Consider the following 24537-nt stretch of genomic DNA (forward strand, 5'->3'; position numbering starts at 1 on the left):
GATAAATAAGGTGTGGTAATTCATACAATTAATATTTTGTATACAGCAGTTAAACTGCATGAACTAGATCCACATATATCGAAATGGCTAAGTCTCCAAAACACTGTTGAGTGTAAAATTCAAGTTGCAAAATGATATATAGTCTATCAATTATATCCATTTGAAAAACAATACTCTATTTGATTATGAATATTTGTATACACACATATACATACATACACACTCATATATATGTCTAAAGACACACACAAGAAGTAAACACACCATTTTCTGGTGTGTTTCTTACCTCTGTGTAAGAAAGAAGGTAAATATTATGGGCTGAGGAACTTCACCTGTGCCTAAAAAAAATATATTTATTGGAGAAAGAGAGAGAGAGAGAAGAGAGGGGTAGCGGGAGAGAGAGAAAGAGAAAAAGAGAGAGAGAGAGAGAGACATCTCTGAAGCAAATATAGCCAAATGTTAAAACCTGTTCACTCTGTGTAGGTGAGTACCTGTATTTTCCTGTAGCACCTTGTGTGGCATATTTTTTCTATTCCTATCTGTGTCACTGTGTTAAGCTATAAAATTCGCATATAGCTTTATTTTTTTGGACCCATTCCCTCTGAGAGTTTCTATTTTCTCAAAGGTGATTTCAACTCATTCATCGCTACATTCAGTTTGGACTTAATCCTGCCATTGTTTTGTTTCTTTACCATGCTTTCTTATTGTTTCTTTCTTTCCTTCTTTGTTTTCTTCCTTCTTCATCTATTTGACCTTTTCCCTGTAGTAGCTGGACAACCACACACTTTATTCCTACTTTTAAAGTCACTGCCCTCATTTTTTTTTTTTTTTTTTTTTGCGATTGTTGAAGTCAGCATTTCCAGTGAAACAAGTTTTTGATGCAAATGCAAGGGATCAATTATAAAGTCATTCAGTACCACTGTTTCAGACAAAACCAAAAAATTCCATTATACCATGTAAAACCAAAAGAAAAACTTTAATAAGCTTTTACAGCACTGCAATTACAGGAACATCGACCCATAACATGCAACAAAAATGATTTTGCCTTTTGGACATATTTAACAGATACACTTGACATTACAAGTAACAGCAACACATTCTACTGAAGAAAACAAATACGATTTAACTTTCAGGTTAGAAAACGTATGTTCTTACTGCAATCTCAAGTAGCATTTATAAAGTTTAGTTTTCCCTTTTCTAACCTCTAAAAGATGATATGATTTTTAATGCAATCATACACAACTGTTTTCACATTGGAAATAATCACGAGGAATCAATAGGTTTAGGCTAACTGACTGACTGGTTTTGTTTCCATTGTTAATTTCAAGAGGGCTCCTGCAGTATTGTGGATTTCAGATGGGGAAAATAATCAGACCAGGAGTAAACAGCCTTGGTCTTTAGAGTGGGGGAGGGAACATGCAGCGGCACACGGGGCAGGTGCCTGATTTCTGAAGCCAGATGGACACACACGGCTTGTGGAAATAGTGGTGGCACGGCAGCTCAGTTGCCACCTCCCCCTTCACATATTCGCTACAGCAGATGGGGCAGCACATCTCCTGACCAACTGCGCCATGATCTTCAGTGACCAGGATCTCGGGAAGAGCGTCAATGCTCTCCTTGCTTGCTGGTGGATTGGCCACCTCCACATCCACTGCGAGAGACTCCAAGTGTGCAAGGGCAGTTTCCATTGCCTGGGCCAGGCGTTCTTCAAGTGCCATGTAGGTGAGGAACTGAGGATCCACATAGGAAATGGCTTCAGCCACTCCTAACCCATCTGCAAATCCATCAAAGAGGCTCCAATCCACTTCTAGGTCTTCGCTCACACTGGAGTCATCTTCAAGGTTGTTGTTTCCATCCAGCATGAATACCCCAGGCTGCATCAGCTCATGACCAGAATCATTATCACCCTCACTGCTACTCTCATTCTCATTGTACTGGAGCCAAGGAATTTCTCCTTCTTCCAGGGATGTCTGCTCTTCCTGAAGAGATGGTTCTCGAACTTCTTCAAGGTAATTGCTGCCATTGCTGCCAGCACTGGCCCCGGCGCCAGCCCCGGCACTGGCACTAGCACCGGGGCCGGGGCTGGCGCCAGTGTTGGCACTCACCTTAGTCTGTGGAGGTTCCCGCTCTTCTTTCCCCGGCAGAGTCTCCCAGCTTTCGCCACTGGAGGACAGGGCTTGCTCTCGGCTTCGATATTTCCGACGCAGAGCAGCAATCCACTCTTTGTCACTGTCAGAGTCTTCCTCGCAGTATTTGTAGTAATCATCACTGTGCGTCCAGAAGTCAGGGTCAGCCATGGTGCATCGTCGTCTCGGCACCTTTTCTGGTTTCACTTGGTCACTCCTCACTTCCCGTTTGTCTTCAGGATACTTTGGCTCGGAATAGCCACTTGAACTTTCGCCTCTGCCTCTTCTTGCTGGGCCATCTGAGTGGCCTTCATTGTCATTGGCGGTATCCCTCCACCTGGAAGTACTGTGTGGCATATCATCATCATCATCAGTATCAAAAAAAATTTTTGGTTTCACGCAGTTTGGACTTGCCAGGTTTCTGATTTTGGGCCTGACCACAGGTTCCTCTGCACTCTTTGAGGTGTTTTCCCCACCACCACAAATACTCACAGGAGCCCTGCTGGGACGTGCAGGTAAATTTTGCTCCCTTTTCTCCCTCTCCAAGCTGTCACCTTTTGTAGCCACCTTGCCTTCAGCAGAAGACGACTGTGAGGCCACACTAGTTTGTGGCAGGAAGTCAGCTCTGCTAGCTGAGCATCTTGCTGCAGGGACTGGGTCTAACTTGTCTCGCTCCTCTCTCACATCACGGCTAAAACTAGAGAACTGTGGAGGTGGCCCAGCCAAAGACCTTGCCCCTTTCTCTGGGTCATACAGCTTATCATCTTTAAACTTGCCAGTTTTTCCTCTCGCTGGCGGTCGCTCAACAGGCCCAGCCCCCTCCTCCTCACTATCATCTGCCCCATAAGAGTCAATATGTCCATAGGTCATTCCTCTTCTGCTACCCGAAGCTCTGTACTCTCTTGGCGGATACCTGGAATAGTCCTCATTATCAATATTCAGGTTGGTTCCCGAACTCTCGCTGTCGTCCCAACTACGACGAGTAGTGGAAAATGGCGATCGGCTCCTCTTGGTGGTTTGACTGGAGGCTGATCTGTGCATTGGGACTTTGGAGTTCGTCTTTCTCTGGCTGGCAATCCTTTCCCTCTGGCTCGTGGGTGGCCTGAAACTGACATAAGCATGCCTTCTTCCATACCTCCTACGTGTATTGGACTGATACCCTCCTGTTGGATTGGGCCATACAGGCTTGCTAGATTCCTGACCCATCACTCTGACTTAGGAAGGTTTTCAATACAGCTGGGGCTTGGGTAGGTAGGCTCCTGCTCCCTGCACACGTTTTTCAGATGGGAAAGTAAAATCAGTTTAGAATAAAGGAGCAGGGAGATTTATTTTCACTTCAGCAGGCAGGTAACTGAAAGAATAAGGGGCCTTTAAAATTAGTTTCACTTTCTTCTAAGGCCTGGAGTAGCATTCCAGTGACAGGTGTAGACCTGGAACACATTTTTAATGTTGGCAAAATGATTACAAGACTGGGTTTGCAGGAAAGCCAGACTTAGGGGAGAATCTGACGGAAGATGGGGGGTGACCGGACACTTGGAAGGTGGGTGAAGTACTGTGGAATTGTGCCAATGTGGGGAAAGGAAAGACTGCTGTAGTTTTCTTTTTATGGAGTGTCTGCATTTTTCTGAGTGCTGCAGACATACAGGAGAAATGCAAATTGGAATAGAGTGGAAAATACAGATCGTTGTGTGTGCACGAGTGCCTATGTGTCTATCAAGAGGAGAGGGACAGGTGGAAGGGGACCAGCAATCCTGCAACAGAGGGATGTTTATGTTTGTAGGGCGAAAGGGTATGAGTGTTAGAATGATTCTGGATGTGGGTATGAAAATGACAGGCATGGGTGGGGTGGCTTTGGAGGAGAGGGGTGCGTGTATGTATGAGGAAAGGGAAGGTGTTTGTGTGTGTAGCTGTATGCATGGCAGCTGAAACTACAGAAGGATGCCCATGTTTATGTGTATGTCACAGGCAGGGGAGTGTATGGTTGCCAATGGAGAGGAGTGTCTGAGAGTTTGTGTGTGCGTATGTTAGTCAAAATGGGAGGCAACAATGGAGAAATGTCAGTGTGAGCAAATGCAGCAGGCACAAACGGAAGCGGGGGTCGGGGATGGCGCAGCACTGGAGAGGGATGCGCTTGAGGTGGATGGAACAGAGGCCGGCAATCAAAGAACGATGCCTGCCTGTGTGGATATGGCAAGCAGGTCGTGTCCCCATAGAAGGATTTATGTGAGTGTGAGTGTGTGCACCTCAGGGACCAGCGAAAGAGCTGTGTCTGACACGTGGCAGAGAGATCAATAGAGGAGAGCATTTGAGGAGGGGGTATGAATGAGCACATGTGGCTGTATATGTATGTCACTGGCCAGCAATAGAAGGATGTCCTTATGTGTGTATATGACAGGAAGGAAGAAGAGCAGCCGGAGGGGGTGTGTGAATAGGCATGTGTTCTCGATAGCACGCAGAGGCCGAGCAGGGAGGGGGCCGGTGCTAGAGGTGTGTATGTGGTAGGCGGATAGAGGAGGGGGAAGGCAAGGGAGGGTGGGAGGGTGTGAGGGTGTGTGAGAGGGTGTGTGAGAGGGTGTGTGCTGCGTGTGCCTGCACATGCGCGGGAGAGGGGACGCACTGGAACCTTGAGGATGGAGGGGCAAGGAGGGGGCTGCATTGGAAAGCTTCTGTGCGGGGGCGCGTGCTCGCGAGACACGGAGGGGTGTGGGGTAGGGGGTACGCAATGTCATAATAAGAGGTGGGAAAAGGCCATCAGCTCAAACGGGAGACCCAAACCGATGTAGCAGGGGAGAGGCAAAATGAAAGAAAAGGGCGTGCGTGGGTCTAGTTTTCCCTGAGAATAATTATTTTTTCCTCCTTACAATTTTTTCCCTGGGAACAGTATTTTTACCTAAAAATCTTAACCATTTACCATTTGGCAAAACAACAGCAAAATATGGGAAGAAAGGCCACGGAGTGCTCCGCAAAGGGACCGAGAAGGGAAGAAGGAAGGAGAGGGGAGCAGAGGCAGGGAGAAGTGGGAGAGGGACGCGACCACCACTGCCCTCCCAATAGTGATGAAAGCCACTCGAGTGGGGACCGCGCCACACGAAAGGGGTTCCCGGCAGCGGAGGATGCGGCCCCAGAACAGGCCAATGTAGAACATGGGCCTCACTCTGCAGTCAGGTCCCGCGTCCGCCCCACCCCTTCCCGAGGGGCGAACCTGAAAAGCAGTTCCCAGGAACCCCGCAAAATTCTCGTCCCCGTGCCCGGCCACTCGCACCGCGCCCGACCACTCGCGCCACCGCCAGCGCCCGGATGAATCGAGGAAACAATCAGCCTTTCACTCACCAAGTCCAGAAAACCACACGCTTTTCAGAGAAGCAGAGCTCTCGGACCTCCGACCGCCACGACCGCCAGAGCCGCTGCTCCGGGTCTCGAGCTCCTCCCCCGCCAGATAGCAGCGGGGCGTGCGGCGACTGCGGCGGCGGAAGTGATTGTGGAGTCAGCTGGAGCCCGCCCCCTTGATGTGGCGGGGGCGGCAGCTGCTCTCCACAAATCAGGGTGGGCCCCAAAGCATTATTTCATCTTAAATGATGAAATCGTCAAGGATACAGAAAAGGACAGCCAAAAATGTCACGAACACCCAGCTTTAACTAATGTTAAATATTTAGCTATATTCCCTTCTGTATTTTTTAATAAAATAAAATCTGCAAATTCTTTTTGATTAAGTCCAATGTGAGAGTAATTACGTTACTACATCACATCCTATGTTACGTGTTATGGTTGTACCGAAAGTATTAAAACTGTGAAACTATATTTAGGGTTGCAGTAAGCTTAAATTTTTTTAACCTTATTGTTAAAGCAAACTGAAGCTGCTTAGTGTTGAATTTGTTGCTGCTAATCACAAAACCAAGCTTCTCTATTCAAGAGATCATAAGACACAACACAGGTTCATATTCTGGTATTGCATTGCAGTTAAAACATATTACAGTTATGCCTTTTGGATTTATACCATTTTACTGAATTCTGAAGTCTTTAAATTGCGCTTTATAATGGAACTCTAATATTTACAGCGAATGTAAACATTTCCTATGTTCACAACAGTAGCAAAGTTTTGTTCTTACTGGAAACAAAATGCACAAGAGAACAAAAATCTTAGGGGTAGCAACATAATAGAAATAGAATGTATAACTTTCAAACCATTAAAGTAATAATATGTGGAACAAAGAGAAAAACTCATTCTGAACAAAGGTCAAGAAATGTTGCTGGGGGTGTGCAAAAAAAGGATGCAAAAAGTAAACAAAAACGCAGGAATCCAAATATATCAGCATGCATTATGGGTTAACATCTCCTAATAAAAACCAAACTCTTATTTTGAGGATTTTGTTTTTAAAAGTCAAGTTATATACTATTTCTGTGAGTTTCACCTAAAGCAGAAATAGAAAAAATATATATGACAGTAAAATACTAGCAGAAAAAAAAGGAAGGGAGGGAGGGAATGAGGGAAGGAAAGAAGCAAAAAAAAAAAAAAAAAAAAAAAAGAAATAAAGAAAAGAAAAGAAAAGGAAGGAGGAAAGAAACTCCTAACAATGTCAATATCCTAAACATGGAGAACTCAGAGTAAAAAGCACTAAAGAGAACAAAACAGGTTGTTTTACTCACTGAGAAAGATGCGACAAGCTGGTGGTGTGTGCCTGTAGTCCCAACTACTTAGGAGGCTGAGGCAGGAGGATTGTGTGAGCCCAGGAGGTTGAGACTGAAGTGAGTGGAGATCATGCCACTGCACTCCAGCCTGGACAACCAAGCAAGATGCTGTCTCAAAATAATGATAATAATAACAATAATAATAGAACTTCATTGGCGAGAAATCTGAAGCTATCAATTTTTTAAATGGAGATACATTTTCATCTAGCAATTCTACTTCTAGTCAACTTCTCTGTTGTGTGTTCTATTGAGACACACAAGTGGAGAAAGATATGTGAATAGGAGTGTAGCAAGATAATGCAACCCACTTTAATTCTCCTCAACAAATAAATTGCTTAAATTTACTTAAACATGTTGCTTGGTGGCTCATGTACAGACATGGTGGCTGACACCTGTAATCACAGCACTTTGGGAGACCAAGGCAGGAGGATTGCTTGAGCCCAGGAGTTTGAGACCAGCCTGGACAATATGGTGAAACCCCATCTCTGCAAAAAAATGTAAAAATTTCCGTGGCACAATGGCACATGCCTGTAGTCCCAGCCACTTGGGAGGCTGAGGTGGGAGAATCACTTGAGCCCAGGAGGTTGAGGCTGCAGTGAGCTAAGATTGGGCCACTGCAATCCAGCCTAGAAAATAGACTCAGACCCTGTCTCAAAAAAAAAAAAAAAAAAAAAAAAAAAAAAAAAAAAAAAAAAAAAAAAAAAGAAAGAAAGAAAGAAAGAAAAAAGGAAAAGAAGAAGAAAGGAAATAAGGCAAGTATATGTGTACTGACCTAATATAAATATATTAAGTGAAAAAAGCAGTTGCAGAACAACGCATTAAAAAAAAATATGATAGTCACAAAAATTTATGTGCCAAACAACATAGTTTCAAAATATATAAAACAAATACTGTTAGAAATATAAAGAGAGATCAGGAAGTCTGCAATTATAGTGGGAAACTTCACCTCATTTCTTATGGTATAGATAAATCAAATAGACTGCAAAATAAATAACGATATGAGGAAATGGGACAATACAATATACTGAATGTATATGTATTTTTGTTTTTTGTTTCTTTGAGACAGAGTCTTGCTCTGTCACCCAGGCTGGAGTACAGTGGCGCAATCTTGGCTCACTGCAACCTCCACCTCCCAAGTTCAAGCAATTCTCCTGCCTCAGCCTCCTGAGTTGCTGGGACTGCAGGTGCACACCACCGCACCCAGCTAGTTTTTGTATTTTTTGGTAGAGATGGGGTTTCACCATGTTGACCAGGCTGGTCTCAAACTCCTGACTTCAAGCGATCCACCTGCATCGGTCTCCCAACATGCTGGAGTTACAGGCTTGAGCCACTGTGCCCAGCTTGTATATGTATTTTTGGACTCAAGAGAGGATACATTTTCTTTATAAAATATTTTTAAATATATCAACTATACAGAAAAGTAGAATACAAAATAGACATTTGAATGCACCTGTCACATGGAATGAACAAATTCTATTTTCTCCAGATCCTCAGATCCTTCTGTTTTTGAAACAAAATAGTACAGTTGAAGCTCTCACTTCATCCTATTCACTTGACCTCTCTCTTGAAAATAAGCCTTATTTGGAAGTTGATGTGCTCTCGTCTTGTTCATGTTTGTGTGTGTATATATATATCTATGTATAGATATATGTGTATATATGTATATGTGTATATGTATGTGTATGTGTATATATACATATACGCATATATATATGTATTTACAGATATATATATCTGTGACCAATACACAATTTTGTTTCATGCATTTAAATTATGCAGATGTATCATTATAAATATATACTTTTGCAACTTAGATTTTCACTCTATTGATTTTTGAAACTCAGCAATTTTGATACCTATAGATCTGTCATGCATTTTAACTGCTGAATATTACTGTATCAATTATCCAATATATTACTATAATGTATTATTGTATGGCCTTCTTTTGCATAAGTTATCTAATTTATCTCTTTTCCTACTGTTTCTGTTTTGTGCAATTTTAAGTGAGGATTCAATGAACATCCTAGTGCATGGCTCCTTGTGCCTACATAGAAGAGTTTCTTCAGGGCAGAGCTTCCCAACTGAGTTATAAGTGTTCTGATATATTGATCCCCTTAGCTCTCCAGGAAGGTAGCTCTGGCTTTAGAAGCTGCCCCTAGGGACTGTTGCCTCTGGCCACAGCACACTGTCTGTTTATTTCAATGAGCTGACACAATATTAGCATTTAAAATATATGTTCTGATGTGAAAAGGATTGAAATAAATTGCTCCAGTATAGAAACACTGAAATAGAATTTCTTGGTCAAAGAGTATGTTGTAGTTATCTATTGCTGTATAACGAATTTCCCTAAAACATAGCAGCTAAAAACAACAAACATTTATCATATCACAGTTTCTATGGGTCTGGAATCCAGGCATGGCTTAGTTAGGTGCCTCTGGCTCAAAGCTTCTTATGAGGTTGCACCCAACCTCTCATCTAGGGTTGCAGTCTCATTTGAAGACTCAAGTAGGGTAAGAGGTCCACTTCCAAGCTCTTTTACATGGTTGTCGACAGGCCAAAGAAGACCCATTTCTAATCTAATTCATGTGACTGTTGTCAGGCTTTGATTCCTCATCATGTGGACCTATCCGTAGGCTTCCTAAGTCTCCTCACAGCATGGTAGCTGGAGAGAGAGAGAGAGAGATCCCAAGAGGAAAGATGCAGTGAGATCCCATCACTTTTGCCATATCCTATTCATTAAAAACAAGCCATGGAATTTGTTCATTTTATCTAAGTTACCAAATTTGTGGCCATAGAGTTGTTCATAATACTTTTTATTATCCTTTTAATATCCATGAGGTCAGTCGCAATGGCTCCTCCGTAGTTTCTGATATGAGTAACTCTGTTTACTCTCTTTTTTTCTTGGTTAGTCTGGCTACAGGTTTCTCAATCTTGTTGACATTTTCAAAGAATCAGCTTTTGATTGTATTATTTTTTCTCTACTATTGTTCTGTTTTCAATTTCATTGATTCCCGTTTTAATTTTATTGCCTGTTTTTTTCTGCTTACTTTGGACTGAATTTACTCTTTTATTTTCTAGTTTCCTAAGATGGAAGCTTAGGTGATTTATTTAAGGTCTTTCTTATTTTCTCATGTATGCATTCAATGCTACAAATTTCCCTGTAAGCACTGCTTTTGCTGCATCCCACATATTTTGGTAAATTATCTCAAAATATTTTAACATATATCTTGACACTTCTTCTCTAACCCATGTTTTATTTGAAAGTGTATTGTTTAATCTCCAAATACTATATGATTTTCCAGCTATCATTCTTTTATTGATTCCTAATTCAATTTCATTGTGGTCTGAGAGCATACTTTGTATAGTGTCTATTCTTTTAAATTTGTTGAGGCGTGTTTCATGGCCCAGGATGTAGTCAATCTTGGTGAATGTCCAATGTGAGCTTGAAAAGAATGTGTATTCTGCTTTTGTTGGATGAAGTTGTCTATAAATGTCCATTAGATCCAGTTGATTGATGGTGCTATTCAGTTCAACTATATCTTTACTGATTTTCTGCCTGCTGGATCTGTCAATTAGTGATAGAGTGGTGTTGAAGTTGCCAACTATAATTATGGATTCATCTATTTTTTCTTGAAGTCCTATCAGTTTTTGACTCATATATTTTGATGCTCTGTTTTTAGGTACATACACATTGAAGATTGTTATGTCTTCTTGGAGAACTGACTCCTTTTTCATTACATAACACCCCTATTTGTCCCTAATAATTTTCCTTGTTCTGAAATCTGCTGTGTCTGAAATTAACATAGCTAATCTGGCTTTCTTTTGATTACTGTTAGTATGGTATATATTTCTGAGTCCCTTTACTTTTAGTTTATCTCTGTCTTTATAAAGTTGGTTTCATGTAGATAACATATAGTTAAGTCTTGTTTTTAAAATCCATTCTGATAGTCTCTTTTAATTGGTGCATTTAGATGATTGACATTTAAAGTGATTACTGATATAGTTGGATTAGTATCTACCACACTTGTAATACTTGTGACTATTCCCTGTTTGATGCCCTTGCTCTTTTTTTTTTTTTTTTTTTTTTTCTTCTTGTTTATGGAGTCTTGCTCTGTCACCCAGGCTGGAGTGCAGTGGCTCAATCTCGGCTCACTGCAACCTCCACCTCCTAGGTTCAAGCGGTTCTCCTGCCTTCACCTCCTGAGTAGCTGGGATTGCAGGTGCCCACCACCACACCCGGGTAATTTTTGTATTTTTTTTAGTAGAGAGGAGGGTTTCACCATGTTGCCCAGGCTGGTGTTGAACTCCTGACCTCAGGTGATCCACCCACCTTGGCCTCCCAAAGCACTGGATTACAGGTGTGAGCCACCATGTTCAGCTTTTTTTGTTTTGTTTTGTTTTGTTTGTCTTTTTGTTTTTTTGAGATGGAGTCTCACTGTGTCACTCAGACTGGGGTACAGTGATGTGATGTCAGCTCACTGCAGCCTTGCCTCTCACACTCAAGTAATCCTCCCACCTCAGCCTCCTGAGTAGCTGGGACTACAGGCACACACCACCATGCTCAGCTAACTTTTTAACTTTTTTTGTAGAGATGAGGCCTCCCTGTGTTGCCCAGGCTGGTCTGGAACTCCTGGGCTCAAGCGATCCTCCCACCTCACCTCCCAAAGTGCTGGGATTACAGGCATGAACCACTGCACCCAGCTTCTCTGATTTTAATTAAGTATTTTATATGTTCAATTTTCTCTCCTCTCTTAGCATATTAATTTTACTTTTCATTTTTACTTTTTTAGTGAATAGAGCTTGCAATATACATTTACAACTAGTCCAAGTTCACTTTTAAATAACACTATAACTCCTCATGAATAGTGCAGGCACCTTATAATATACTATTTCCAATTCCTTCCTTCAGTCTCTTATAACAGATGTAATAACCATTTCTGTCATTCATTTCATTAGTATATATACTATAATCATTCAACATATTGTTGCTATTATTTTGAACAAGCTGTTATTAGATCAATTAGTAACAAGAAAAACAAAGCACTTTACTTTATTTATACCTTCATTTATTTCTGTTTCAATGTTCTTCCTTTCTTTACGTAGATTCATATTTCTAACCAATATTATTTTTCTTCTCTCTGAAGAATCTCTTTTAACATTTCTTGCAAGACAATTCCTAGAAGTGACATCATAACACTTTTGCCACATTCTATTTATTAAAGGTGAGTTACTAGGCCTAACCCACATTCAATGGGAGGAGATTACCCAAGAGCATGCATGGGGGCAGGAGGAGGCCATCATGAGGCATCATGGGGGCAGGAGGATGTTGGAGCATTTCACCCTTAATAAATATTCCCAATCTGTTTTCCAAAATGGTTATAACAATTCACATTTTCACCCGAAGTTTATTCACATCTCTGCTTTTGGTGAGTATTTCGCCAGATCCTCACCACTCTTGATATAAGCTTTAAAACTGTTGCCAATCTGATGAGTATGGAACACTGGCTTTGCTTTTCCCTGAACTACTAGAGAAGTTAAGCATCCTTTCACAGTTGTTGACCATTTAGATCTCTTCTCTGAATTGCTTGGTCATATCTTTTGTCCATGTTTCTACTGGGGTTGTTTTTATGGTTATTGATTTCTAGGAGTTCTTTATATATTCTGAATACCAGATGTCAGCTGTATTTGTACCGTTGCAAATATCTTCTCATAGTTGGAGTTTTCTTTAAATGTAAATATGAAATTTTAAAAGCAGTTAAAATAAACCATGGGAGAATGTTTTTTTTTATAATCCTGGAATGGAGAAGACCTTTGTAAGTTCGATGAAATATACAAGAGAAAAAAAAAGAGAGAGAGAAAAAGAAAAGTTTCAACTACATCAAAAAAATCTTCTGGCCAGCAAAAATAAACAATTCTAAGTAAAATAAAAGACAAATGAAGAGCCAGACACAGTGGCTCACCTTGACAACTTGAAGCCAGGAGTTCAAGACCAGCTTAGACAACATAGCAAGACCCCATTTCAATTAAATATTTGCTGCTAATTGCATAAAGGACTAATTTCCCAAATACACGAAGAGTTCCTATAAATCAATAAAAGGTCAACAAACCAATTTTAACATGAGCAAAGGATACCAATAAACATTTTATTAGAAAGGAAATACAAATGGCATTTCAACATGTGAGAAGATGTTCAAGCTCAATGATAAAAATAAAATAGAATATGATTTCACCCATCAGACTGAGCAATGAGAGACAGTTTGATAAACGCTGTTGTTGAAGGCGTGGAGCCACAGGCAGGCACCCTTCAACATTGCTGGTGGTAGGGTGAGGATACTTGGTAGTTAGAGCCTCTGTAGTCAGCAAGTTGGCAATAGCTATCAAATTACTAATGCACATACTTTTTGGCCCAGAAATTCTACTTCTAGGAATTTGCTTACAGATATATTTGCACATGATTGAAATGAAATATGTGCTGTTATATTCCTTACATCACAGAATTGTTTTGAATAGCAAAAAACTAGAACAAACCTAAACATTTATCAAAAGGGAAATGAATAGTTGTGACGGTGGAAGACCTACTGTAACACAGCTAAGATGCAGAATCTAATGCCAGTTGTATCAGAAGGGATAAATCTAGAAATCAATATTGAATGCAAGAAGTGAGTTGTAAGAGGGTATGTATATTACAATAGCATCTATATATGTTTTAAAAGCACATAGAGGGCATTGTAGATTCGAGATTGTTCTATCTTCTCAGAGAATTATTTATTTGATCACCAATAAATGACATAATGATGTACCTCTAATAACACTTTCGGTATAAAAGTCAATCCTGTCAGCAATTCTACTTTCCAGTTGTTGTTGTTGTTGTTGTTGTTGTTGTTGTTGTTGTTTGAGATGGAGTCTCGTTCTGTTGCCCAGGCTGGAGTGCAGCAGCATGATCTCAACTCACTGCAACCTCCACCTCCTGGGTTCAAGTGATTCTCCTGCCTCAGCCTCCCGAGTAGCTGGGACTACAGGCTCATGCCACCATGCCAAGTTAATTTTTGTATTTTTAGTAGAGACGAGGTTTCGCCATGTTGGCCAGGCTAGTCTTGAACTCCTGACCTCAAGTGATCTGCCTGCCTGGGCCTCCCAAAGTGCTGGGATTATAGGAGTGAGCCATCACACCCAGCCTCCAGTTTCCTTTTGTTAAGATTTTTTTCTGGCATATTTTTACTCATCTTCTACAAATATTTTTAAGGTAATATCTTTATAATTACACACAAATATTTATGTAATTTTAGACCCAGTCATAAAAGAAACCCTATGTGCATGCTTTATTAAAACTATAGTCCTTTCTCCGCTTGGGCGGCGGGAGGAGTGGCAGCAGTCAGCCAGCCCAGCTTCGCGAAAGCTCTCCACGCGCCGCAGCCCACAGGCACCCGGCACGGGAGGCACGCGCCCTTCCCCTCCCCGCCGCCAGGATTCCCAAGAGGAAAGTCTGCTCCGCCTAAGGGGCCGCCAAGGAAGGGCCCAAGAGGAGATCGGCGCGGTTGTCAGCTAAACCTCCTGCAAAAGTGGAAGCAAAACCGAAAAAGGCAGCAGCAAAGGACAAATCTTTAGACAAAAAAGTGCAAACAAAAGGGAAAAGGGGGACAAAGGGAAAATAGGCCAAAGTGGCTAACCAAGAAACTAAAGAAGATTTACCTGCAGAAAATGGTGAAAGGAAAACTGAAGAGAGTCCAGCCTCTGACGAAGCAGGAGCCAAATCTGGTTAGTACCATATACCATATCTTATCTGTGGTCCCTGTCTCACTTCTTGTACAATCCAGAGGAATATTTTTATTAACTAAATAGTTGGTAAATTTACAAAATTGTAAATGTAAATGCAAGTTTTTTAGTAACTCTAGAAACATTTTTAAGAAGGAAGGAATCACACCTCATCCCATTTTTTAAGTGTAAATGCTTTTCTTTTTGAGGTGAAATCATTTGTTGGTTGTTTAGTTTTTGGTACAACCAGAAAATAGTATGGGATATTGAATTATGGGATGCTTTGACTGTCTCGGGTGTCAGCTTAACATTCCGTAGATGGGGGGTTAGTTTTTATATCCTGTAATACAAAGCATATTAAATAGCAATATGGAGTCAGTCCTGTATTTAATGTCTTGAACATTTTAAATTACTTCTATTCCCATGGTGGTTTTTTGTTTTGTTTTGTTTTTTTAGTAGAATTGTTTCCTAGAGAAAACTACTCTTTGATCATGGCTCTCCCTGTCAGAATTGTATGCACTCTATAACGTCTTTGGTTGTGGTAGTCCTGTTTTCCTGATTACTTTGTTACTGTGCTGTGAAAGATTTAAAACTTGAATATGTAGTGTACATGCTATTCAGTTGTGAATTGGTGGGACATATATAATAGCTTATCAACATGTGAAGGTACTGGTACTTGATAGCCTCTTAAGGAAAATTTGCTTCCAAATTTTAAGCAGGAAAGTCACTGGAATAACTTTAAAAAAGAATTACAATACATAGCTTTTTAGATTTTTGTTACATATGTTAAGAATTGTGTACAAATCGAAATGTCTGTACTGATCCTTAACCAATAAAATCTCAATTATGAAAGAAAAAAAATTATAGTCCTTTCTATTTTTACTTGCCTCCCACCTTGGCCTATATCAGTACTCCCTCCACAACCTATGTCAATAAACTAGTATTCATTATTACATATTTTTCTTCATACTTGTGTAATCACATACAGACATATGTATACACATATATGTATACTTTTGTGTGTATATACATATACACATATGCAATACATGCACAAGTTTTTATTTGTCCTTTTTTATTAAAATGAGATTATATACATACTCTTCCAGTTCATATTCTTCTCACTCAACAACACTCCCTGGAAATCAATCATATGGCTCTAATTACTAATCTTCAATGGTTGCCTAGTATTTCATAGTGTGGACGTGTCATAATCTACTCAGCTATTAACCTATTGATAGGTTACTATGACTTTTAGGGTTTAAAAAAGCTGTAAGTAATTATGCAATACACATCTGTTATGGTTTGAATGTCTCCTCCAAAACTCATGTTGAACTTTAATTGCCAATGTAATGGAATTGGGAGATGCGGCCTTTAAGAGGTGATTAAGTCATGAGGGCTCCACCCTCTTGAATGAATTAATGCCATTATTGTGGCAGTGAGTTAGTTACAGAGGGAATGGGTTCCTGATAAAATGATAAGCTTGGCTTCTTCTTACTCTGTGCTTTGCATGCTCACTTCCACCTTTTGCCTTCCACCATGGGATTACCCTCACCAGATGCCAGTGCCATGCTCTTGGACTTCCCAACCTCCAGAACCATGAGCCAAATAAACTTCTGTTCTTTACAAATTACCCAGTCTGTGGTATTCTGATACAGCAGCAGAAAATGAACTAAGACGTCTTTGTCCACATAGGATCTTAAGTACTGGGGTTTCCATTCTTTTTTTTTTTTTTTTTTTTTTTTTTTTTTTTTTGAGACGGAGTCTCGCTCTGTTGCCCGGGCTGGAGTGCAGTGGCCGGATCTCAGCTCACTGCAAGCTCCGCCTCCCGGGTTTACGCCATTCTCCTGCCTCAGCCTCCCGAGTAGCTGGGACTACAGGCGCCCGCCACCTCACCCGGCTAGTTTTTTGTATTTTTTAGTAGAGACGGGGTTTCACCATGTTAGCCAGGAGGGTCTCGATCTTCTGACCTCGTGATCCGCCCGTCTCGGCCTCCCAAAGCGCTGGGATTACAGGCTTGAGCCACCGCGCCCGGCGGGGTTTCCATTCTTATGGGATGATATCCCAGAAGTAGGATTGCTAGGTCAAATGATGTGCATCTTTTTTATTTTAATAAATGGTGTCAGACTGCTTTCCCCAAAGCTTAGAGCCTTCTCACTTCCTCAACAATGTGTGGCCCAGCAGCCTGGCTAACTTGACTTATTCTTGGCAGAGATTCCTCTCCAAAGAATTTGAAATTCAAAAGGAGACACACAGAGATTGAGAAGATTGGAGCTGAGTCATATTCATATCAATCAATTCTGAAAACAAGCCCAATATCTTGAAAATACAGTTTTAGTTCTTGCCCAAGTTAGCCAGAGTTGAATTCTGTTGCTTGCAACCAAAAGACACTAATAAACCATAGTCGTGGACTGAGACCTCAACCTGGTCACAAATCCAGCCCTGATCCCAACTACGAATTCAACTCTAATCCATGCCATAGACTTAATCCTCACCCAGGATGGAAACTGGGGGTCATTCCTGGCCCCAGATTTCACTGTACCCTGCCTGCCAAGAACCCCTCTCCAAGGCACGTTCCTGCCTGTCAGTGGATACATTTCAGTGGAAACATTACGGCCAAACGTATCCATAGCCTGGGACCCAAAGTTAAGGCTTCTTTGTGGCAACCAGTGCTGATTACTTCTGGAGACAGGGGAATTTCTTGTGAAGAAAAATTTGTAAAATCTAAGAGATATTTTGGGGACATCTGGGTTGCAGGAAATAAAAGATCAAAAGGGAACACGGTTCTGGGGTGAGGGTTTAGTTTGTGGAGGCAGATAATAGGGATATGAGGGAGCCAAGTGTCTGGAGCTGAATGGGGCTGGGCTGAATCCCCTGCTGGAGCTTACATGGGTCTCTATGAGAGAGAGATCCCGTGCTCCCAGGACAAGCTCAGAGGAATTGTCACCAAGAGGTCCAGGCAGCCTGTGGCCCACAGTCTTCCTTCTTTGTCTCTCTCAACATTCTGGCACTGCCTCAACTGGTCCAATGGGCCCCCATGAGGCTCAGGCCCCTTTCCCCACTGTTCTGACACAGGCCCCAAAGCCACCTGCCACTTTCTCCTTCCTTCCAATTTCCCTCCTGTCATCTTTTCCCCTGGTATATCTTCTCACTGCATGCCTCCTGCTGAATTTCAGGGATTAGGACTGTCTACCATGGGACACAGCTCCCTACTCTTCTCCCCGGAGCCAGGAGGTTCTTGCCAAATCTGGCCCCAGCCTTGCCCCAAGGATCTCTGGAAGGAATTAGGCAGAACTTGTTGGGTGTGTGACTGGAGAGACAAGTCAAGAGTGTGGGGAGGGAACTACCATTTGTCAAACACCTATTATTATATACCAGGTAGGGAGTCAGTACTTAGCTCCCCTATTTAATCTCCACAGCAGATCAATGAGATAGCAATTTTTATGGTCAGATAGGGAAGCTGAGGCCCAGGGATGTTCAAAGATTTGTCCAAGGCTACTCAGCTAGAGGTGGCAGACCTGGGATTTGGACTCAGGACTGTTGATTCCAAAGCCAGCTCCTTCCAGGACTAAAACAAGAGGAATGTAGTGGCCTTAATTTCTGCCTAAAAGGGAGGCCCTACCAGGTAGAGAGTTCCCTGGTGGAGGCCTAGAGCGCCTTCCTGGACACTGGGCCCACTCTGTAGGGAGGGCTAGCTGGGTAAGAGCTGTACTAGAAGGGCAGAGAAGCAGGTTTCTCTCACCCCAACCCCTGCAGGTTCCACTCAGGCAGTGCTGGCCTCCCTCCTCCCATAGGGTCTCCCCACTCCCCTTAATTCCTCTGTGCTTCCATCAACAGGGAGAGAAGAGAGCCAGCGGACAGTGCTGAGAGTAGAGTAGGCAGAGTCAGAAGACCAGACACAGTTCATTCACAGGCAAGAACTCTGGGCTGCTCCTGCTTCACTGTTCCCATCAGGGCAACGGGGCGTCGGGGGGGGGTGTGTGTATAAGACGATGGCTGAGACCATGTCAACTCCACCAGTGTGTGTGTGGTAAGGCCTGCCTGGGCAGGCAAGTGCTGTGACCATGTCAGTGGAGATGACTTTGCCCACAGAATATGATTCAGGGTATAGCAAGGGCAGAGCTAGGGTAAGCCAGGAAGACACATCAATAGCTGGTACAAGAGCTCTGTTAGGCCCTGCCTGGGGTCCAAGCCCTGCCTCTGGCTGCCCCATCATGACAGAAAGGTGGAGGATACACAAATGAGAATCTGTGGTTAATAGAAATGGGGACTTTTTGAAAAGAGGAACACCACAAGAAGTACAAGAAAGTAAGAAAGGGCTGGAAACACTCTCCTGGTTGTCCTGAGAGGGAGAGGAAGTTGTACCTGTAAGAAAAAGCTTGCCTTTAGATCTCTACAGAGGCAAGGGGCACTGTGTGGCTGATTAAGCGGAGCTCTAGTTACAGGTCTGATACCCCTGCTTGCTGTGCAACCCTGAGCAGGTCTTTTTTCCCTCTCCGGGTCTCAGTGTTTCCATCTGCACAGTGAGAATTTGGACCCAAATGTTCTCCAAGAGCTCTGTCAGCTCTCAAATTCCAGAATCTTCTCCAAACCTGCTCTGAGTCAAGCCCCTTGAGCATGGCTGTGCCTCAGGCACTGATGGTTGTTTTAATGTGCTGATCAGTAGTGGAAGTCACAGTAACATTGTGACGTGGGGGTGGTGTGCATTGGGGTCATCCTAGGATCCAACATGAACTCCTCACCACGACCTAGAAGCTTGAGTGGATTAATGCCCTGCCCATCTTTCCAGCCTCCCCTCTCCCTCTCCAGTTTCCCCTGGCCTCCTTTCCTTGCCTGGGACGTATCAGACTCCTTCTTGCTTTGGCACCTTCACGTACACTGTTCACTGTACTTGGAATGCAGGATCCCCACCTCTTTGGTAATTCTCTTCCTTTTGATCTTAGTTGAAATGGCCCCTCTTCCAGGAAGTCTTCCTGGGTCCCTAGCCTAAGCCAGCTCCCACTCTGAAACACACTCATAGAATAATGATAAGATCACAGTAGTAATTGCTTGTACCATACAAGTATGTTTGTATCTGTCTCCCCTCCTCAATTACTATCAGCTCCCTGATAGCAGGACCCTTGTTTATCTCATTCACAGCTCTACCCTTGGTGTCCAATAACCCAGGAAACTTTTAACCAACAAATATTTCTTGAAAACAAAACCCCTAGAAGCTGCCATGTGCTATAGACTTACTGGGGGCCAGGCACAGTCATACAGCATCTCACTGGGTCCTTGGATCATGCCCTCCCTACTTATTTCTTAGGTGCAGAGATGGTGTGGCAGAGAGCTGATGGGTTTTGTCCTTTCAGAAGATCTTTGTCCTGTACCAGTTGGCTGGGGTGCACAGAGCTGGGCCTGGCAAGCAGGTCTGCCTGTTTTGCACCTCCTTTTTTTGCTTGCCACCACTCTTCGGAGAGGAGCAGCAGCTGTGGCCGCTCCTCGTGTTCCTATAGCAACCAATGCTTACCTCCCGCTCACACTGGTTCCTAATTGCCTGATTACGCATCTTCTCCCCCACGAGCTCGCCAGCTCGGGAGCTTCTTGAGAGCAGGGTCCATGGCAGGCTTTGCTCACCATTGCGTGGCTCCAGACTCAGTGAGTATTAGTTAAATGAACAAAAATGAATGCATGACCATCCATGCACATGAGTTTTTACAAGCTTTCATCAAAAACAAGGCACCTGGCAGCCTGTAGTGGCTGGGGGGAGGGCGAATTTGAGAACTCAGTGCTCCTGGCTCACCTCTGCTTAGTGGCGTGGGTGGCCAGCCCCCCTTCTCCTTTCTCCCCTGCTGCCTGGGGAAGCTCTTTAGAAAACAGGCAAGACAGCCTGCACGGTCATGGCTGCTGGCAGGAGGAGGATGCTGGAGATGGTGTGACACCCTCCCCTACCAATCCCCCCACCCCTGCTCCACCATGCACAGGCACACTCGAACTCCCTCACCACCTCCTTCTGATGGAAAACATCTCGAATGGCCAGTTTTTGTTTTAAGAATTACCAGAAACAATTGGGGGCCGGGCACGGTGGCTCAAGCCTGTAATCCCAGCACTTTGGGAGGCCGAGACGGGCGGATCACAAGGTCAGGAGATCGAAACCATCCTGGCTAACAAGGTGAAACCCCGTCTCTACTAAAAAATATGAAAAACTAGCCTGGCAAGGTGGCGGGCGCCTGTAGTCCCAGCTACTCGGGAGGCTGAGACAGGAGACTGGCGTGAACCCGGGAGGCGGAGCTTGCAGTGAGCTGAGATCCGGCCACTGCACTCCAGCCTGGGCGACAGAGCGAGACTCCGTCTCAAAAAAAAAAAAAAAAGAATTACCAGAAACAATTGAGCAGCCTATCCAATTCTAGTGCTCTGTTCACAATCTCACCAGTCAGCCCCTTTACTCTGTTCCCATTGCCATCATGTTAATCCCACTCACCAGCATCTTCCACCTGAGCTGCTCCAACAGCTGCCTCTCTGTCCCACTTCTGTCCTTTCCTCTTCCCCCTCCTGCCCACCCTCACCCCATCTTCCGTGGCACAGACAGAAGGAGTGTCCCAAACAGAAATCATCCCATGTTATTCCTAGCCAGACTCACGAGGGAGGCAGGTGCATTTTTTACTATTTTTGTGGCATGACAGAGTCTGTGTAAGTCACCGAAGCACCTAGAGGGGGAACAGGCAGAGCTACTAGTCCATTAATTTAGTCTTTAAATGTTTGTTTCCTTAAATGTTTGACTTTGGACCACGCATAAGCTAGTGAGTCCAGAGCTCACAAGGATGGGACCAATATGAGTTTTTACCCTAATGGAAGGAACAGAAAAAAAAAAAAAAAAAAACTGAGATGTGATCTGCACTTTGTAGAGGGTGCTATGGGAATGTACAGGGAAGTATGTTTGTGCAGAACCAGAGGAAGAAACATTTGAGCTGGACTTCCTATCAGAAATTGTTGGTTGCAAGCAACAGAAAGCATCTCTCATTAACTTAGGAAAGAAGGGAATTTGTGGGGTTGGAGGGGTAAGCTATAGGGAGCTTACAGAATCAAAAGAAAAGCTAGAGAACCAGGTATGGAAATTGACATAAGCAAAGGCACTTCTTGGGGAGGGGTTGGGAAGGAATAGGAAGCAGGAATGGTTTGATCAGGATGCTGCCAATAAAATGAATGAAGTATGTTTCCTCCATTCTTGTATTGCTTGTTCCAGATTCAAAGTCCAACGAGAGTGTCCAGTCACCAAGCTTAGTCACATGCTCTCCTCCTGGCTATACTGGGCTGGGGAGGGGAAGGCAACTTCCCTTTGGCTTCTATGAAAGGAGGCATGCATAGATTTATTGTTTCACCAACATCACCCACAATCAGGCAGAGACAATTCACTAAACAGGAGCCTAAGGAAAGGGGAGGAATGAAGGCTGGGAAGCCACAAACCAACAAATGTCCACTCTCTGCTTGATGGCAGCAAAAAAAGAGGAAGAGGGCATTCTAGCCAGAGAGAACTGAATGGATAAAGAAAGAGCTGAAGCCTGCTGTGCTCATGGCAGGCAGGCAGCAATGTGTGACTGGGGTGTAAGAAGAGGAAGGCAAAGAGCCACAGATGAGATGAGAACAGGGAGAAGACAGATGACAGTGTGTCCTGTGGAGTGGGCCCTAGGGAGCTAGTCTCTAGGAGTGGGGGTTGGGGGGTGACCACGTTGGCATTTTAGAAGCTTCACTCTGGGGGTGTCAAGAATGGATCAGAGATGGCAAAGTTGGAGATGGGGAGACCTGCAAGGAACTCTTGTAGTCAAGAGATGATGAGGCCTGAATTCCAACATTGGCCATGAAACGGAGAGAAGACAATGGATTCAAGAGCAATTCAGGACCTAGAATCCTGAAGTTTGAGAGGGTGGAGGAGGGAGAGGAGTAAGAGATGACTGTGTGTCAAGAGGGAGGAATGAGTTTGGGAGAGTTTGTGCTTTCTTCATGGACTTCAAGAAGCCCACAAAGAATGGTGTTCTCTCAGCACTCATTCAATCAGTAGTTAATGTCAGCCTGGCCCCACTAGTATGTACTGTATTGAAAAAGGTGAGGAGAGAGAGTGAGAACTATTTTTTTTTTTTTTTTTTGAGATAGAGTCTCATTAGTCTCATTCTGTCGCCCAGGCTAGAGTGCAGTGCAACTTCACTCGGCTCACTGCAACCTCCACCTCTCGGGTTCAAGTGACTCTCGTGCCTCAGCCTCCCGAGTAGCTAGCATTATGGGTGCGTGCTGCCACGCCCAGCTAATTTTTTTTTTTTTTTTTTTTTTTTTTGAGTAGAGACGGGGTTTCACCATGTTGGCCAAGCTGGCCAACTTGTGACCTCAAATTACCCACCCGCCTCAGCCTCCCAAAGTGCTGGGATTATAGGGATGAGCCACCCGCGCCCAGCCAAGAGTGAGAACTGTTAATGGACCCTCTCATACTCTGCTGGTGGGAACATATACTGATGCAGTTACTCTGGAGAACAATCTGGAAGTATGTTTTACTGTTTTAAATATGCATACCTCTGCACACTGATTTCTAGAAATTTGTCCTTACAAAATAACAAGTGTGTACAGATAAACATAGGTACAAGGATGGCTCAACAGTGTTTATAAGAGTAAAAAAACTGGAAACTACCTCAATATGCATCAACAGGGAAACTGGCTAAATAATAAGCCAGTAGGGACAGAAAAGAGAGAAGACACTGACCACATCCCTGGCCTCTGCAGCCTGACAGGCCTCAGTGGAGGAGATTTCACTTTTAGTGAAGTTTGGGTTTTGTCTGTTCCACTAGACTGGACATGTTATTCCTGGAGGTAATCGGAGGATTTTTTTTAATTATCTGAAAGCATCTCAAAAAGTTCTGGCTCTTCAGGAGATTTCATCCAAGAAGCAGGGGAGAAATAGGTCACAGAGAGTGTTTAGGGAGAAATAGGAGAGAGAGAAAATAAGTTTTCTGCTTGTGGATTTCAACCCGTTTACTAAAGTTACAATAACAACCATTACCTCTGGGGAATTCCGATTGAGGGAGGCAAGACTTTTACTTAATATTTTAACAACTTTTGCATTGTTTGAGTGTTTTACAATGTGCCCAAATCACAGAAATAAAAAGATAGTAAAAACAATAAAGATACTTGCATTTGTGGAGAGGGTGGAGATGCTGACAAGCTCCCTGAGCCCCTGGAGCTTCCAGAGCAGGGTTTCTCAACCTGGGCACTATTGACTTGTTGCAAGGGCTGTCCTGTGCATTGCTGGGGTGTGTGAGGCAGACTGTTAGCAGTATCCCTGGCCTATGCCCACCAGGTGCCAGTAGCATACCCCCACCCTGAGTTCTGACAACCAAACTGTCTCCAGACATTGCCAAATGTCTCCTGGGGGGCAAAACCACCCCCAGTTGAGATGACTGCTCTAGAGGGATTATTCAGAATATGTGGGTGTCTTCTGAGCCTCTAAGCCTGGTGACCTCATTAATTCCTATCTCCTAATAGCTCCCTGCCAGCACCTTTCCATGGCTCCATTGGTCTGGTAGTCAGAAGATGTAGCTTCCAGTTTCGGTTCTGCCACTTACTAGCGATGTGATCTTGGGCCTTCCAGAGCCTCATTTCCTCATCCCTAAAATGGAATAATTAGCAATGACATGGCTCAAGGACAACCAGGTTCTCGCTTTCAACTGGATCTTTCCCTACTACTTTTCAGGTGCCCAGGTGTCTCCCACTGAAACCAACAAACCAACCCACCTTTTTGGACCTTACTTCCTTCTGCAGCTACTGCCTTGCCTCTCTCTTCTTCACATACAAACTTCTTCAAAGAGTCATCTCACTCTTTGAAGGCATTTCACACTCAATGTGTCCTAAACTGATCTCATGATCTTCCTCCCCAAACCTACTGTCTTTTCCTGTCCCTTATCATAGCAAAGGGACCCCCTTACATCTAGTTACACAAGCCACAAGCCTAGGA

General features: G+C 43.4%; 1 protein-coding gene, 1 long non-coding RNA gene and 1 pseudogene across 3 annotated transcripts in view; 2 read left to right on the forward strand and 1 right to left on the reverse strand.

Annotated features, from left to right (window-relative positions):
* Positions 1–950: 950 nt before the first annotated feature.
* Positions 951–5601, reverse strand: PJA1 (praja ring finger ubiquitin ligase 1). 2 transcript variants are annotated; one of them, XM_030934574.1, is made up of 2 exons: positions 5457–5601; positions 951–3228 (listed from the first exon to the last, which is right to left on the reverse strand). In XM_030934574.1, exon 2 carries the CDS (start codon positions 3165–3167, stop codon positions 1398–1400), a length of 1770 nt encoding a protein of 589 aa, XP_030790434.1. In that variant the 5' UTR covers positions 3168–3228; positions 5457–5601; the 3' UTR covers positions 951–1397. The 2 variants fall into 2 exon arrangements, with proteins under 2 accessions (XP_030790434.1, XP_010360083.1); XM_010361781.2 differs by having other exon boundaries at positions 951–3234; positions 5457–5600.
* On the forward strand, positions 5424–14910 carry LOC115898613 (annotated as a pseudogene).
* A 5202-nt stretch (positions 14911–20112) lies between these two features.
* Positions 20113–24537, forward strand: part of LOC115898604 — a 30435-nt gene continuing 26010 nt past the window's right edge. Inside the window, exon 1 of the long non-coding RNA XR_004058282.1 lies at positions 20113–20201. This is a non-coding gene — a long non-coding RNA (uncharacterized LOC115898604). The remainder of the gene's footprint in view (positions 20202–24537) is intronic.

The sequence above is a fragment of the Rhinopithecus roxellana genome, chromosome 7 (assembly GCF_007565055.1).
Source record: "Rhinopithecus roxellana isolate Shanxi Qingling chromosome 7, ASM756505v1, whole genome shotgun sequence".
In the NCBI taxonomy this organism is placed as follows: Eukaryota; Metazoa; Chordata; class Mammalia; order Primates; family Cercopithecidae; genus Rhinopithecus; species Rhinopithecus roxellana.

Excerpts from the sequence above, each read along its gene's own strand:
- PJA1 (XM_030934574.1), bottom strand. The coding sequence starts at position 3,167 with ATGCACAGATCAGCCTCCAGTCAAACCACCAAGAGGAGCCGATCGCCA.